This window comes from Myotis lucifugus, unplaced genomic scaffold (genome assembly GCF_000147115.1).
Source record: "Myotis lucifugus unplaced genomic scaffold, Myoluc2.0 scaffold_54, whole genome shotgun sequence".
In the NCBI taxonomy this organism is placed as follows: domain Eukaryota; kingdom Metazoa; phylum Chordata; class Mammalia; order Chiroptera; family Vespertilionidae; genus Myotis; species Myotis lucifugus.
In genome coordinates this window covers 5978238-5992273 of record NW_005871102.1, presented here as the reverse complement: position 1 = coordinate 5992273, position 14036 = coordinate 5978238, and the positions used below count along the sequence as shown (strand labels likewise).

At 54.5% G+C, this 14036-nt stretch overlaps 1 protein-coding gene across 1 annotated transcript in view; it reads right to left on the bottom strand.

Annotated features, from left to right (window-relative positions):
- The window catches only part of CACNA1E (calcium voltage-gated channel subunit alpha1 E), a 259356-nt gene that overhangs the window by 52082 nt on the left and 193238 nt on the right, over positions 1-14036 (bottom strand). Inside the window, 8 exon segments of the mRNA XM_023753932.1 lie at positions 94-153; positions 727-856; positions 2201-2357; positions 4335-4639; positions 5029-5679; positions 6808-6864; positions 11201-11298; positions 12011-12078. Coding sequence (XP_023609700.1) covers positions 94-153; positions 727-856; positions 2201-2357; positions 4335-4639; positions 5029-5679; positions 6808-6864; positions 11201-11298; positions 12011-12078 — 1526 coding nt within the window.

Genomic DNA, 14036 nt, shown 5'->3' with positions numbered 1-14036 from the left:
CCGATGGTCTTAGGCGACCCCTGTGAAGGGTCGCTCGACCCCCAAAGGGGTCACGACCCACAGGTTGAGAACCGCTGCTCTAGAGACTCTTACCTTTATAACCATCTCAAAGGTGAACACGCCAGTGAAAACATAGTCAAAATACCGCAGGACCTGGAAGACACATACCGCGCAGGGGAGGAGGTTATGTGTGGCCACCCGGCCACACACACTCCCGCCTGCCCACGGAGACATCCCTGCCCGCCCACCCAACGCCCACTCATTTCCACCACAGAACAGAAGCTTGGAATTGCAACCACTAGCTGGGTGCAGAGAAAGGAGGAGCCATGGGTCCGGTTGGAGCCACATGACGTGGGGGCCAGTCCTAGGCCCTTCCTTCCCTGTGGCCAGAACTAATCTTCTTGGGTCTTAACTGCCCCACAAACCTTCCCCCCAATTCTGGCTCAGGATCTGAAATCCTTGTCAGTTCCCATCCTCCCTGCCTCCCTCCTGACATACACCCTTGGAACCCCAGGCTGTGCTCCTCAACTTCACCCCCCTGTCCTATGCCAGACTCCACATCCAAGCCCACGGGTGGCTGCAGAGACCCCCTTCATAGCTCTGTGGGCTCCAGCGGGCCTCACTCCTTCCTCATTCCCCAGGAACCTTCCTCAGGCCACCTCTGACGCTGGGATGGGGCAGGTACCAGGGCTCTGGGGAGGTTGGCGAAGGGCCCCGTGCACCCACTCTGTTGCGCTCCGAGTTGGTCAGGACCGGGTCCTCGGCCGCCAGGGCGATGCTGCTGGCCGCGATCACCAGGAGAATGCACATCTCAAAGTAGCGCAAGTTCACGATGTAGTGACAGGCCCTGCGGATCCTGCGGGTGGATGAGCCTTGAGCCGCCGCCTCCCTCCGTCCCCATCGTGCCTCCCCACCCCCGCACACAGGCACCACGGCCTCTTCCAGACAGCCAGGCCCTGGCCAGAGGAAGCCTTGGGAAGAGCAATTTAATTTCTCAGGCACCACCCTTGATTTAAAGCCCCAGAGGGGGAAGGTAATCAGATTGGCTGGAGGCTGCTGTACACAAGCCAAGACGCATTATCTGCAAGCACGTCTGAGCCGTGGGGCGCAGCCAGCATCAGAAGACACACACTCGGGGTGCCCTCCACTGTATCTCAATGTATAGAAACTGGGGCAGAGCGAGCAGATCAGAAGAACCAAGGAACATAAAAATAGACCTTGATTCTAAGCTTCCTGATGAAAGCGGCAACAGGTTTTCATGAGTTCCAGGCATTCTGATTACAGAGACTATAACCCATGGACTGCATTCTGGCCACGGGTGGCCTGACAGTCCTTAGCCCAGGTTCCTGTCTTCCCTGACCCCTGCCGGGACCCTGCCCACGTGGCCACGGGAAGCCTGCTTGTCTTGTCTTCCTAGCCTCAGAAGCTGGCCTACAGGTATACCTTGCTCAGGTAAAGGGCAGAAGAAAGCCTGCCTTTCAAAATCCCATTTTTCCTGAGTCCAACCTTCCAGACTCTTCTCTGCCAACCCCACCTCATGCCCCTAAACACACCCACTTCAAAATCCACAGGGATTCGGGATTAAGCAGTGGGATCAATACTCGTAACTGCCAATGGATGACCCAATCATTACAGGCACCATCGTCTCAGCTATGGGCCATTTGGTAACACATCCCAAGTAGATTTTCTCCTCCCCACCCTCCACTGACCGAAGAAAAGGTGAGTGTCCTTTCCTCATGACATTTGCCATGCTTTCCTGTCTTAAATTACTCTCTAGACCAGAGGTGACACGTGAACTCATTTTTTTGGTTGATTTTTCTTTGTTAAATGGCATTTAAATATATAAAATAAATATCAAAAATATAAATCTTTGTTTTACTATGGTTGCAAAGATCAAAACATTTCTATATGTGACACGGCACCAGAGTTAAGTTAGGGTTTTTCAAAATGCTGACACGCTGAGCTCAAAAGGTTCGCCATCACTGCTCTAGACTATGGGCACAGAATTCAGAGGATGTTTGGTTCCATGACCCATCTCCCCCCGTGAGCACCCTGGATGCTGCATGTGTCTGGTGGCTGTATCCCACTGGGAAGGACCAGAAGAGGACTGGGCCCTCATACCTCCATCTCCCCATTGCCCTGCCCTGGCCCAAACTCTGCCTGTTCACCTGGACGGATGGGGGAGATAGGAGGGACTTACGGGTTGGTGGTGCTGAAGATAAACATGGAGCTGTGGGGCACCATGGCTTTGCCCGTCTCACGCTTCTCCTTCTTCTGCTTCTTCTCCTCTTCCTCCTCCTCCTCTTTGACCTCTGCCTCCTTCAAGGGACTGGCTTCGCCATCAGTCTTGTTGCTGACTGCAAGAGGAACATGTGGATGTCTTCAGAAACCTTGTCACATGCGAGATTGGAGCCCTTGGTGATCCACCGGGGATGGGATGGAGGGGCTGGGAAGGGGCCCCGGGAAGGTGCTGAGGGAGGTGCCCTGCACACATGCGGTGTTTGTTAGTTACACGGAGTCCAGCAATTGCTCTCTCCTTCTAGCTTTACCCTAATTTTATGTGGTATAGCCTTTGCCATATAAATCATTCATTCTTACCACATTTCCCTGGGTAACGGAAGGTTGGTTTATGTTGTAAAGTTTACAGTTTATTTATCTAAAATCTGGATTCTTTGTATTTATTCACTTATTGAATTTTCACATCGGTAGCTGCTGAATGGCATGCATTATTGTTCCCATTATACAGATGGGAAAAGTGAAGTTGAGGGAAGTCAAGTACCTATCTTAAGGTCCTACAGCCAATATGGGTTCCGGTCTAAAATCCTATATCCTTTCAATGAAATCACACTGCAATGGAAGATTTTCAGAAACCATTCCTCTGTTTGTAGCTGCCTTCCTGGCTGTGCTTTTTCCAGTCATAATTAATGCAGAGATGAGAATGCAATATTCATGCGAATATGGGTGCAAGACTACATTCAGGATAGAGAGGATGAAGGGACCAGGACTGAGTGGAGCTCTTGGGACCACTACTCCCTGTTTTATACTCGAGTCACAGTGGGGTAAGGAGCAGAGAGGTCAAGGCTACCAAGCAGCCAAGGGGGTCCTGTCAACCTCCCCCACCAATCCCTTCAGTGGGTGACTCTACCCTGGAACCTTATGTGAGCATCAAAGCTCTGAGGGTCCGCCCCTTCTGGGACCTTCTATGAAATACGTCATCCAAACTATCCAAAAGCCCTCTGATAACATGCTCTTACCTATCACCAAGGCCAGGGACTGGAGCCAGAATCGGAACAAAGAGAGGGTCCAACTTTCTTACTGATTCTCATAGAAGAGGGGCCTACATACTTATTTACTGGAGCATAAAATTAAACAGACCCCAAAAGAGGTTGGGAGTCTGAGATCCTGAGACATGAACCGGGTGAGCCCAGGAGTCCCAGGCCTGGGAGGTGTCACCTGCCCAAGTAGCACTGGCACTGTCAGGGTAGAGAAGGTGAAGGGATAGAGACCTAACAGAGTAAGCAAGAAACGCCAGACTGTCCTATCAAGAGAGGAAATGGTGGAGCAAGTCGGGGAGGGAGAAAAGCAAGGGTGGAATCCTGGGGTCACAATTCAGTGACCATGGGATTAGGTCTGGAATGGGGGTGGGGTTAGGGCAGGAAATGGAGGAGTTAGGGCAGGCTGGGGATGGGTCAGGGCAGAGATAGGGTGCCGGTTTAGTGCTTTCTTGCCCTGTTTCCCTTGAAGGGCTCCCAGAGAACTGGAGAGAAAGTGACTAAAACCTTGGAGGAGAAAAACAGTAGATAAGAGTAATAGATTCATAAAATGTTAGTACAGAGGCCTCAGAATCACCAGTGTTCTCACTTCATAGGTGACAAACAGGCCTGAAGCGGGACAGAGGCATTCTGGAGGCCACGCGCTAGGCTGAGCCAGGCCACTGAGCCTTCCTGCCACCTCTACCCCATCCGAGGCCCCCTATTTGTCCAGGTGGCAGCGCACCTTGGAAGTCCCGGAAACGCCCATCAAATGTTGATACAAGTCAGAGCTGAATCTAGATCTGAGTCCAGACTCACACGTGATCTTTCCGAAGACTCTAGGGTGGTCACAGGGCTTAAGGACATCTTATGGCCTAAAGTTAAGATTGAGAAAATTCTAACTTATTTTTCCTGCACATCAGGTGAAAACTGTCCTGTTTTTCACTCGTTGAAGAATGATTTTATCCTGCTGGTGGGGTTTTCCACGCAGCTTTCCTGGGGTGACTCTGGAGCCACGACTCCCCCCAACAACTCCCCCCGGACCAGGTGGCAGGGGTGACGGGGACAGGACTGTGTCCTCACTGTGCACCACGGTCGAGTCCACCAGGGGGTCCACGTCGGGGATGGCGACAGTGACGCTGGTGCTCTCGGTGGCGGCCTTGTCCGTGTTGGCCGTGACGCAGGAGAGGTCGGGCTCGCTCTGGCTGACCCGGCCCACGTTCAGCTGCACGTCCCCCAGCAGGGCTTGCTCGCTGCTGCCCTCAGGCTCCTGCTCTGTCAGCGCCTTCCCCACTTCCGGTTCTGTGTTCGGCGGGACGAGTGGGGTGTCAGCCTCATCGAGGGCTCCTGCCAGCCCAGAGCCTCGGGGCACCATCAGACTGTTGGTCCTGTCAAGACAGAGGACACAGTTGGGGCTCAGATCTGAAGATGCTGTTTCAAAGCGGGGAGAGGTGAGGGGAGCCCGAGGAGCCCTGCTGGGGCGCATGGGGCCTCTGCTGCCTCCCACCCCGATGGGCAGAAAGGAGCTAAGACCCAGGGGCCCTGCCTCCACCTCATTTCCATCCACCCTCCCATGACCCACTCCTGATGGAGATACCCTGGAACAGAGGCTGGTTTTCAGGGGGACAGAGCCCACTGCCCGTCAGAGTTGCACATACCCTGTACCAGGTACACTGGCACCACCCCCACTCGACAAAATGAGGCTCAGAGGCTTATACTGAAGAGTCCCCAACACCAGCCGCGCTACGTGCCTCCAGATGCTCCTGGGACTTGTTACCTCCTCAAGTCCTGGGCTCTCTCTTCTTCCTGGATAGTGGGCTCCTTGCCCCCATGGCCGCCCCTGGGCTCTCGGTCCTTCTCCCCCTCGGTGGGCGCGTCATCCAGGCCCCGCTCCTGGCTGGCCGACCGGCTCTGGGAGGCGGAGGAGGGCTCCTTGCCTTCCGTCCTGACTCGGCGGTGCCGGCTGCGCCGCTGGCTTTGCCTGTGCCTGGCCCGGTCCTCAAAGGTCACCACCGCCTCCCCTCCCCCAGCCTCCTGCTGGGTCGGGTCACAGTTCCCATGGCAGGGCCTGGCCAGCCACGGCGGCTCCCGTTTGCCCAGCGGCAAGGGGCTCCTCTGGTGATCCAGGGCACTGGAGAGGTCCCCTCCGTCCCCCTTGAGGGACCCCCCGCGGCTGATGCGCTCCTCCTCACACTTCTCCAGGCCCAGGCCCAGGGCCAGCCCCTCCAGGGGCCGGGATCTCCGGTAGAGGCTGGGGTGGGCGTTGAGCGGGTTGAGGGGGCTCAGTGGGTTGAGGGGGTTGAGCGGGTTCATGGGCGGGGCCTCCTCCTTGTTGAGGGCCTCCTGGCTGGACATCTGCATGTGCCGCCTCAGCTGGCTGGTGCGCTGCTCCCACACCGACATGTGGTGGCGGCGCCTCCGCTCCCGCCTGGCGAAGGGGAAAGGGAGAAGGCCGCGGTCAGAACCCGACGGCTGCAGGCCAAAGAGGGCAGCCCTCAGCGGCCATGGGGAAAGGGCAGGACACACGGTGCGAGGGGCACACGGGAGAGCCCAGGACCTGCAGACGGGAAGCACAGAGAGACTCAAGGAGCAGAGGGGGCCACGCAGCAACGGTGGTTGGACCACAGCCTCCCAGCTCATGGGCTTCCCACTTGGTTTCCCTGCTCTGCAGCAGCTGGGGGAGCGGATGGGGATGGGGTCAGCCCAGGACCCAGTTCCCTGTCCCCGGGGCCTGCAGGGCTGAAGTACAAAGGCGAGTGGGTCTGCACTCCCTGCTCCAATTTGCTTTCAGGGCATCAACCTTCTCCTATTCTGTGCCCGCCACTGGCCCCTCGTTCCAGGCCAGAGACCCCCTTCCACCTGCTCCCCTCTCCTCTCCCTCAGATAAGCCTGGGGTTGCCAGGGCAGAGCAGTGCCAAGGTCAGAGTCCATCGAAGGGTGACCACGGGGACGAGCAGACCTATGTTACATAATGTCTTGGCGTCACCCTCACCAAAGCAGAGTGCTGGGGTCTCTTCCAAACCTCAGAGGATTGTGTGTGCAAAGACCACCAGCAGCTCACCCTCAGAATGGCTGTGGAGCATTTCGGCTCCGGGCCGAGAGGAGCAGTGAGAACGCACCAACATGACACACAGGCGAGCACACGGGGCCCACATGGCGGAAGGGTAGCCACCTACGCCTTCCCCACACGTGCCTGTGCGTGCACAGCTACACACTGTTAAGGGGACGCTCGCAGGTGCCCACACACGCCCTCACTGAGGCCCCTGCGTGGCTGCACACAACTGCCTACACGAAAGGTACAGCCACGCCTGCACAGGTCCACTCACAGGCCACACAGAGCGAACAACGCGCAGGGGCACAGACCTGAGACACACAGAGACAAGCACGTGTCAAAAGGGGCAGCGGGGCATGTCCACAAACCATGTGCATGGAACACACACGCACACACCACTGACGTGCACACCCGGCGCCACTTTGTCCACGGCAAGGACAAAGACACGGTGTCCCCGCACCCGCACATGACCACTCACAAACACGCAAACCGGTCCACACATACAGGTGGCTGCTGCGTGGCTCCCACATCGACATGTGGTGTCTTCTCCTTCTGTCTCTTCTGGGGAAGAAAAACGAACAGGTTCAGTTCACCCCGACCTCTAGAGCAACCACACGCCCCACAGCCACCAGCGGGTTTCCAGGGAGAGGTATGGTCCCCAGTGCGCCCACACGCTCTCTGCACGCCCGCTGCCCTCTGCACACGCCCGACCACGCACTCTCCGAGGGAGTGACTTGATTCCTTGCTACGTGCAAACACGTGATCTAGGCTTTGAAGCGTACGAACGGACGCAAAGGATCCATTTCCATTTCATGGAGCAGACTGCTTCAGATGCTCAACCGTCACGCCCACTGGCACTCACACCACAACCTACAGATCCTTCAGAGACCTATTACGGAGGCAGATCTCTGGACGAAGAGCTGTATTTCCCCCGTCATTTGTAGATGAGCCCAGCACAGTCACATGGGTGTGAGTCCCCACTCATCACTCCAATCCCGCAAAACATGCAGTGAGCAAGGGCTCTGCCATGCAAACCATCGAGGCCACAGAAATAGCCCATGGCCAAAGGCAGGCCCATCCCTCCATGGCCGCCATCCACATCCTCTAGAATGCTAGTGGTGACCCCGCATTTATGCAACGCAGTGGCCCTGGCCAGAGGCCTTGAAGGTTTGGTCTATTTAGCTGGGTAAAGCCCAGTATTAACCTTCTTGGCCTTGCACAGGGAAAACTCTCTTCTACACACACACACACACACACACACACACACACACACACACTTGCTGTGCCCTTTCAATCGGGCAATGGGAGGTCAGAGAGGCAGGGTGTGGGCACCACCCCTCCAGGGCAGACAGGACTCCTGGGAAAATGAGACCGCCAGCTCAGCTCAACGCTCAGTGGAGGAAGCACATCTGGGACACCTGTGGCGAGAGCCTGGCAGACAGGCCCAGTCTGGCCCAACGGACCCTGCCTGGACCTGGAGGTTGGCAAATGCTGCTCCATTCCTGATAAAAGTGACACCCCCACATGGAGAACATGCTGGACAAACTAGCCCCGCCCCACGGCCACCCCTGTGTCTGCTTTAGAGGCCGCTCCTCCGTGGGGCTGGGGAGCGGGCAGCTGGGCTGAGCCTCCCTCGGTGCCTGGCAGAGGAGCGATGCACATGGGCACCCACAGGATGGACACAGTCATCACTGTGCAGGCACCGGCGAGCTCCCCAAATGACTGCACCCCTCGGCTTCGCCAGCTGTGATGCGAGGAGGCACACGTGGGGCGGCGGTGCCGAGAGGCATGGGTGGCAGATAGAAATAAGGGCCCACACTTTACACAGGCCTCATGCAAACCCACCGTGAGAAGCACATTCTAGCATCTAACTGCACATTCTCACATATTCAAATACTGGAGGCAGAGGCACGTGTAAGAGTGTAAGTGCACGAAGAATCCCCTCTTGCGTATGTGTGCCTGAACACACTCAAGTGCACGCACACACATGCACGCACCAGGCAGAAGAGAAACCCAATTGCCGAATCCCACACAAATCAGACACACACTTCAAAGCCCTCTTTACTTCTCACACATGAAAAGATCCACTTCCTGCCCCATCAGAATCATTAACGTACCTTCATTCCCCAAATCATACCGAGCAGCATCCACGTATCTCCAACCCATGCATCTGTGACCTCACACGCAGCCCACAATTACCCCGTGGACCAGGAAGGCCAGTGAGCGTTCTTCCTCTTCCAGAAATGGGAAACGGGATCAGAGATCCTAGAGGATCTCACCACGGTCACAGAACATATGAGTGGCAGGACTCTAGCCAGCACCCAGGCCATTTGGTTTGTCACCATGCTCTGTCCCTGTTCTCCAGGGACAGCCACATTCTTGCTTCCACTCCCGAGGGGTGTGCACACAGCTGACGGACGTAGCGCTGCCAGTGGCCCCCACCTCACACACCTGTCCCGCGTCCGGAGTCTGGAACTCTGCCCGTCCTGGGCGGTCACAGCACTCTCTCCCACTGCACTGTGCCCGGTACACACACGGCTCAACACCTACAGGCCCTGCTACTGGCAGTTCATTCATTCATTCGTTCCATAAAGTGTAGGTTTCTACTCTGGGCCGAGCACCTTCCCAACTCAGGGCTCCAAACCCACTCTCCCCGCAGGCTTCCTCATCTCAGGAAACAGAACCACCCACTGACTTCTCTTCTAAGCTTCAAACTCATGGAACCAACTGCCTTACCCAGCGGCATGTTTGGATACCTGTATATTTTTCACCCAAACTCATGTGTTCAGGGAAGGTGATTAGAAACCACTCAAGGCTGAAACCAGTTTGGCTCAGTGGATAGAGCGTCGGCCTGCGGACTGAAAGGTCCCAGGTTCGATTCCGGTCAAGGGCATGTACCTGGGTTGCGGGCACATCCCCAGTAGGAGATGTGCAGGAGGCAGCTGATCCTTGTTTCTCTCTCATCGATGTTTCTGACTCTCTATCTCTCTCCCTTCCTCTCTGTAAAAAATCAATAAAATGCATTAAAAAAAAAAAAAAGAAACCACTCAAGATCCAGAAATAATTTTTTGGACGGTGTGGGGGGAGGGGGGCAGTTTTTTCCCCACTCACAGAGGAGGGGCCCAGAACCAGACCTTCGAGGTTTTGAAAGGTCAGGGCAAGATGATGGCCATGCAGGGAAGGGAGGGCTCCACATGTAACCCTGGCATGCCCCTGCCAGGCGAGGCTCCTCATTCGAGAGCCTTGTGCATGACCACAGGCCAAAAAGGGCTCCTTCCTCACTAGCTTCAAGGAGTCGATGATAGGGTCTGGTGCCACGCCCTGGGGATCTCTGGCCCTCTCCATAGATACCCCAGGGCTACTCACACAGTCCTCAGGCAACTAGCAGCTACAGGGGTGCCATGGTTCTGCAGTCGCAGCTCGGCCTCTCCTCCAACAGCACCCTCCAGCCCCACACAGGAAGTCAGCCCCACCCAGGACCTAGCCTCCTACCCCCAGCTCTACCAGCCGCCACAGGCCCAGGTTGGATCCTTAAAAGAGTCTCCTCACTGATTACTTCGTCACCTCTCATTCATTCCCTGGACTCAGTTCCCAGGGGCCACTCAGTTGGACTCAGTCCCCAGGGGGCACTCAAACTGCTCCTGCAAAGCTCACTTACAGCTTTCATGTTGCCAGTCCCTTTGCTGTCCTCATCTCGCGTGATTTTTCAACAGTATTTCACACCGCTGTTCGCCCTCCTTCCTGAAGGGTGTCTTTCTCTAGTCTCCAGGGCACCATGCTTCCTGGTTCCTTCGCCCCCCTCCTGGGAGCTCCCCGTCAGGCACAGGTGGGCTCTGGGCCTCTGTCCTCAGCTTGTCCCTTCTCCATCTGGACTCTCCCAGGTCAGGTCACCCACACTGGCTGCTTCAGTACCATCCAACTGCAAATGGCTCGCCCAGATCGTTACTGCTAACCCCGACTTCTCTCCTAAGCTTCAGATGCCTATTCAACATCTCCCCTTGGATGTCTTGAAAGGATCTCAAATTCAATGTGGCCCAAATGAGCGTGGGCTCTCCATCGTTCTCCAGAGAATCGTACACACAGCCGCTACCCCCCCACTTGCTGAAGCCTCACGCCTTAGACCTTGGGAGAAATGCTTCCTCTCCTCTTATTCATCCACCCCATCACATTTAACCCAGCATCAGTTCACCCTATTGGGTCGCCCTCCAAAACAGAGACCGAATGGGATGACCGCCCACCTTCTCTGTTGCCACCATCCTGCTTTGAGACCCTGATACCTTTCACCTACTTTTAGAGTCAACTTTCTGTGTCCCTGCCTCCCCTCTTGGCCCCTACAATCCATTCTCCACAAAGCAGAGTGACCTTTTAAAAGTATCAATCATGTCCCATCCATCCTTCCACTTTAAATGCTCCCAGGGCTGCAACGAGAATACAAGCTGAAATCCTTCACCTGGGCCTTCGGGCCCTGGCTCCTGCCCACCACGCTGACCTTGTCTCATTCGATCCCTTCTCGTTCCCTCCACACCGGCCAACTGCTGGAGATGCTCTGCCCTCAAATGTCACATGACACTTTATGCACATTTAGGTCTCTGCTTAAATGTCACCTCTTCGGAGAGCCCCCCCCCCAGACTGCCCGAAGGTACTCCACCCGGCTCCTGTTCCTCTGCCCGACTGCCCTGTTCATGTGTTTTACAGCAGTTACCACTATTGAAAAGTATCTGTTTGTTTATTATCAATCTGACCTCGCTCACTGCAATAAGAGCTCCACGAGAAGAGAGACTGTCGTGCTCACTGCTGTGTTCACAGGGCACCTCCTGGCGTGGAGCAGGTGCCCTGGGATAACCAATGGGTTTTGAATGGAGTGCAGGGGACAGTGAGGTGAGGACTGCCGACTCACTCGATAGAAGGCATGTTGGGTGCGGACATCGGGCTGACCTCCTTGGCCTTCTGCAGCGCGTGCTTCTGGTTGAAAGCCTCCTCTTCTTCCTGCTCATCCTAGACACAAAGAAGACATGGCTGTGCCTGGGACCCCCATGAAGAAGAGGTGGCTCCCTGGGCTCTCCTGAGAAGCTCTGGAGAGCAGGAGGGGTGAGGAGCGCAAGGGAAGAGGTGCAACAAGGCAGAATGAGGTGAGATTGGCTGAGAGACCACAGATGGCCAAGCTGCCGGGCCTCCGTAGCCCTGGCATGGCCGCAGCTCTGGTCTCCTCCCTGCCCCATAGGCTGCCCAGGAGAGCCGTGGAAGTCAAGGCCCTGGCTCAGCCCTCAGTGGAGCTGGCCACGCTGTAGAGGTCACAGGCCAGAGCTGACACTTGCCAGGTGTTCTGTCTGGAAGTGAGGGAACGAGGCCCTTCCAGGCAGAGGCCCTGAAGTGCAGCACCAAGGCTGTGCCTTCCACTGTGCCCTCTTCCCCGCAGAGCTAAGTGTTCCCAGGATTGAGTGTTTTCTTTATTCTTCATGTTACAATCCTGCTAAGGGCCTCCTTGAGGGTCCAAGTTCTAAGCTATTATTTTCTCTATTTCACGGGAGACCCAGGCTGGTCTGAGGCTCACCAAACTCAAAGAGAGTGAACCAGGCTTCCTTCAGGGAGTGTGGCTCTCCACCTGTCCAGGAGCTCCCAGGAGGGGCCAGACACGCAGAATCCTGGAAGCACCCCAAAGGCATCCAATGGCACGAGAACCATCGCATCCCCAGAGAGCAATGCTTACCTTGGTCAGCTCCTGGGCGTTGGCCAGATTGTCCACAGCGATGGCCAAGAACACATTCAGCAGCGTGTCTGGGGTGACGAGTTAAGGATGGACAAGTAAGAAAAGCAAGAGGCTTCAAAGCAAGGCTGAGAGGGCATCTCCACATCTTTCCTGCTGGGGACACTAGGATCTACCCCAAAGAGTCACTTAAGCAGGGACTGTGGGAGGGGAGGACAGAGATACTATGCAACCCTGTTAGAAGGAGAATATGTCTTCCCTCCTTCCACATATCATCTCTTTGTTCAGGACAAAGAAATACATGAATGGAGTGAGAAGGCCTTTAAGCAGCTGTGATGTCTATCACAGCAATATCAAACAGAGAGTCAATGAACAACAAGATGGGTAGGGAACTCAATGTAGGAGCTCATCCCCTTTCTGAGAGGCTGAAACTGAAGCCCACCTACACGAGCCATCCTAAACGATTCTTAAAGATGAAAAGAAATGAGAACCCACATCCCATCACTGACCAGCTCTCAGTAATGGGTGCTAACTTATTTCTCCTGTTCTTCTCGTCCTGCACAGCGTCTGTATTTCATTTAGCAAAATGTCACGGAGCTCACAAGATCATTATGGAACCCATTTTTATTCTACACTCTAACCTCTCAAGTCCCAAATTTCCAACTGTGTTTGAGGCCCGTGTGTTCTGGGACAAAGAACTGGTTCCAGAAAGTCCAGGTCTGACTGCCCTCAGAGTAAAAGGAAAAAAAAAAACCCACCAAAAAACACAACAAAAAACCAAAACAAGGCCACTGTGACAAACTGGCCTTCCATTTCTGTGACTCATTGCACAGCTTTCTTCTTACGGGCTCTCTTTGGTCTAGAGTTGGCTTTGGCCCTTATCAGTTTTCAGGGCAGAAAACCAAAAGGGGCATCTTTTCTCTGTGAGATTATAGAAGATGCAGAGCCACAGCTGTATCACAGCAGCTCCTCGTTTTTACTCTACCAACCCCAATTCAAGGCAAGTCGCACTCCCCCAAAACAGCTAATGATCGTGTAGAAGTTTGTAGTTTACCAGGTGCATTCAAATAAATTACCTCATTTACTATTCACAACGAACAAAGAAGACAGGCATCGGTATTCTAATTTCACATGTAGAAACTAGAAGCTCAGAAAGATGGAGTGCCTTTCTCAAGGCCACACAGCTGGATGCAGAGTTGCTGGGATTAAAACCGAATCTTCCTAGATCTAGATCCTGTGACCAGACCTGGGTTTTGGAATGCAATGAACTTGGTTTCTACTTTCCCTTTACAGTTGAGTAACTGTTTGACCTTTGTTATTTCTCCTGTGTCTTACAAAGTAAGGATTAGATGAACTAGTGCCAGTAAAGCACTTAGTACACACAGAGACTCACAAATAGCACAGAAGCAGTCCATGTTAGATGTGCTTAGTTGTAGTAGCATTAATCATAATGCTAGTGTTTTAGAGATCTTACTATAGGGCAGGCTCTGTTCCATGGTAACATTAAATTAACTCATGAGTATTATAATCTGCCCAATGTTTCAGCCTACAACGATCTCTGCCCTCTCTTCTTTCCCCAGCTCATAGTAGCTCCAATCATTCAACACAATAGCCTCATTTGGATGCTATTCTTTTTCTTCATTTTTATCCCTTTACCCAATTAGCGTACAAATTCCTTAAGGTCAGGATCCTTGTTTCTCTTAGTATACGGAGCAATGTCTGGTTTCCTCTTAGTATACAGAGCAATGCCCCCCCCCCCGCCATCCCTGCCCCACTCCAGTTCTAACACCATCACCACCCTCCTCCCCACCTCCTCCACACCACCACCACCTTCACCTCCACCTCCACCTGCTCCACCTCCACCTCCACCTCCACCACCAACCTCCTCCTCCTTCACCATCACTACCACAACCACCCCCCCCCCAATTTTCTTCCATCTCCTCCTCCCCCTCCTCAATGCCGGACTGGGCAGGGAGGCAGGACAAAGAGGAGCATCTTTAAAAAGGATACAGTTTCCAAACAAAGGGAG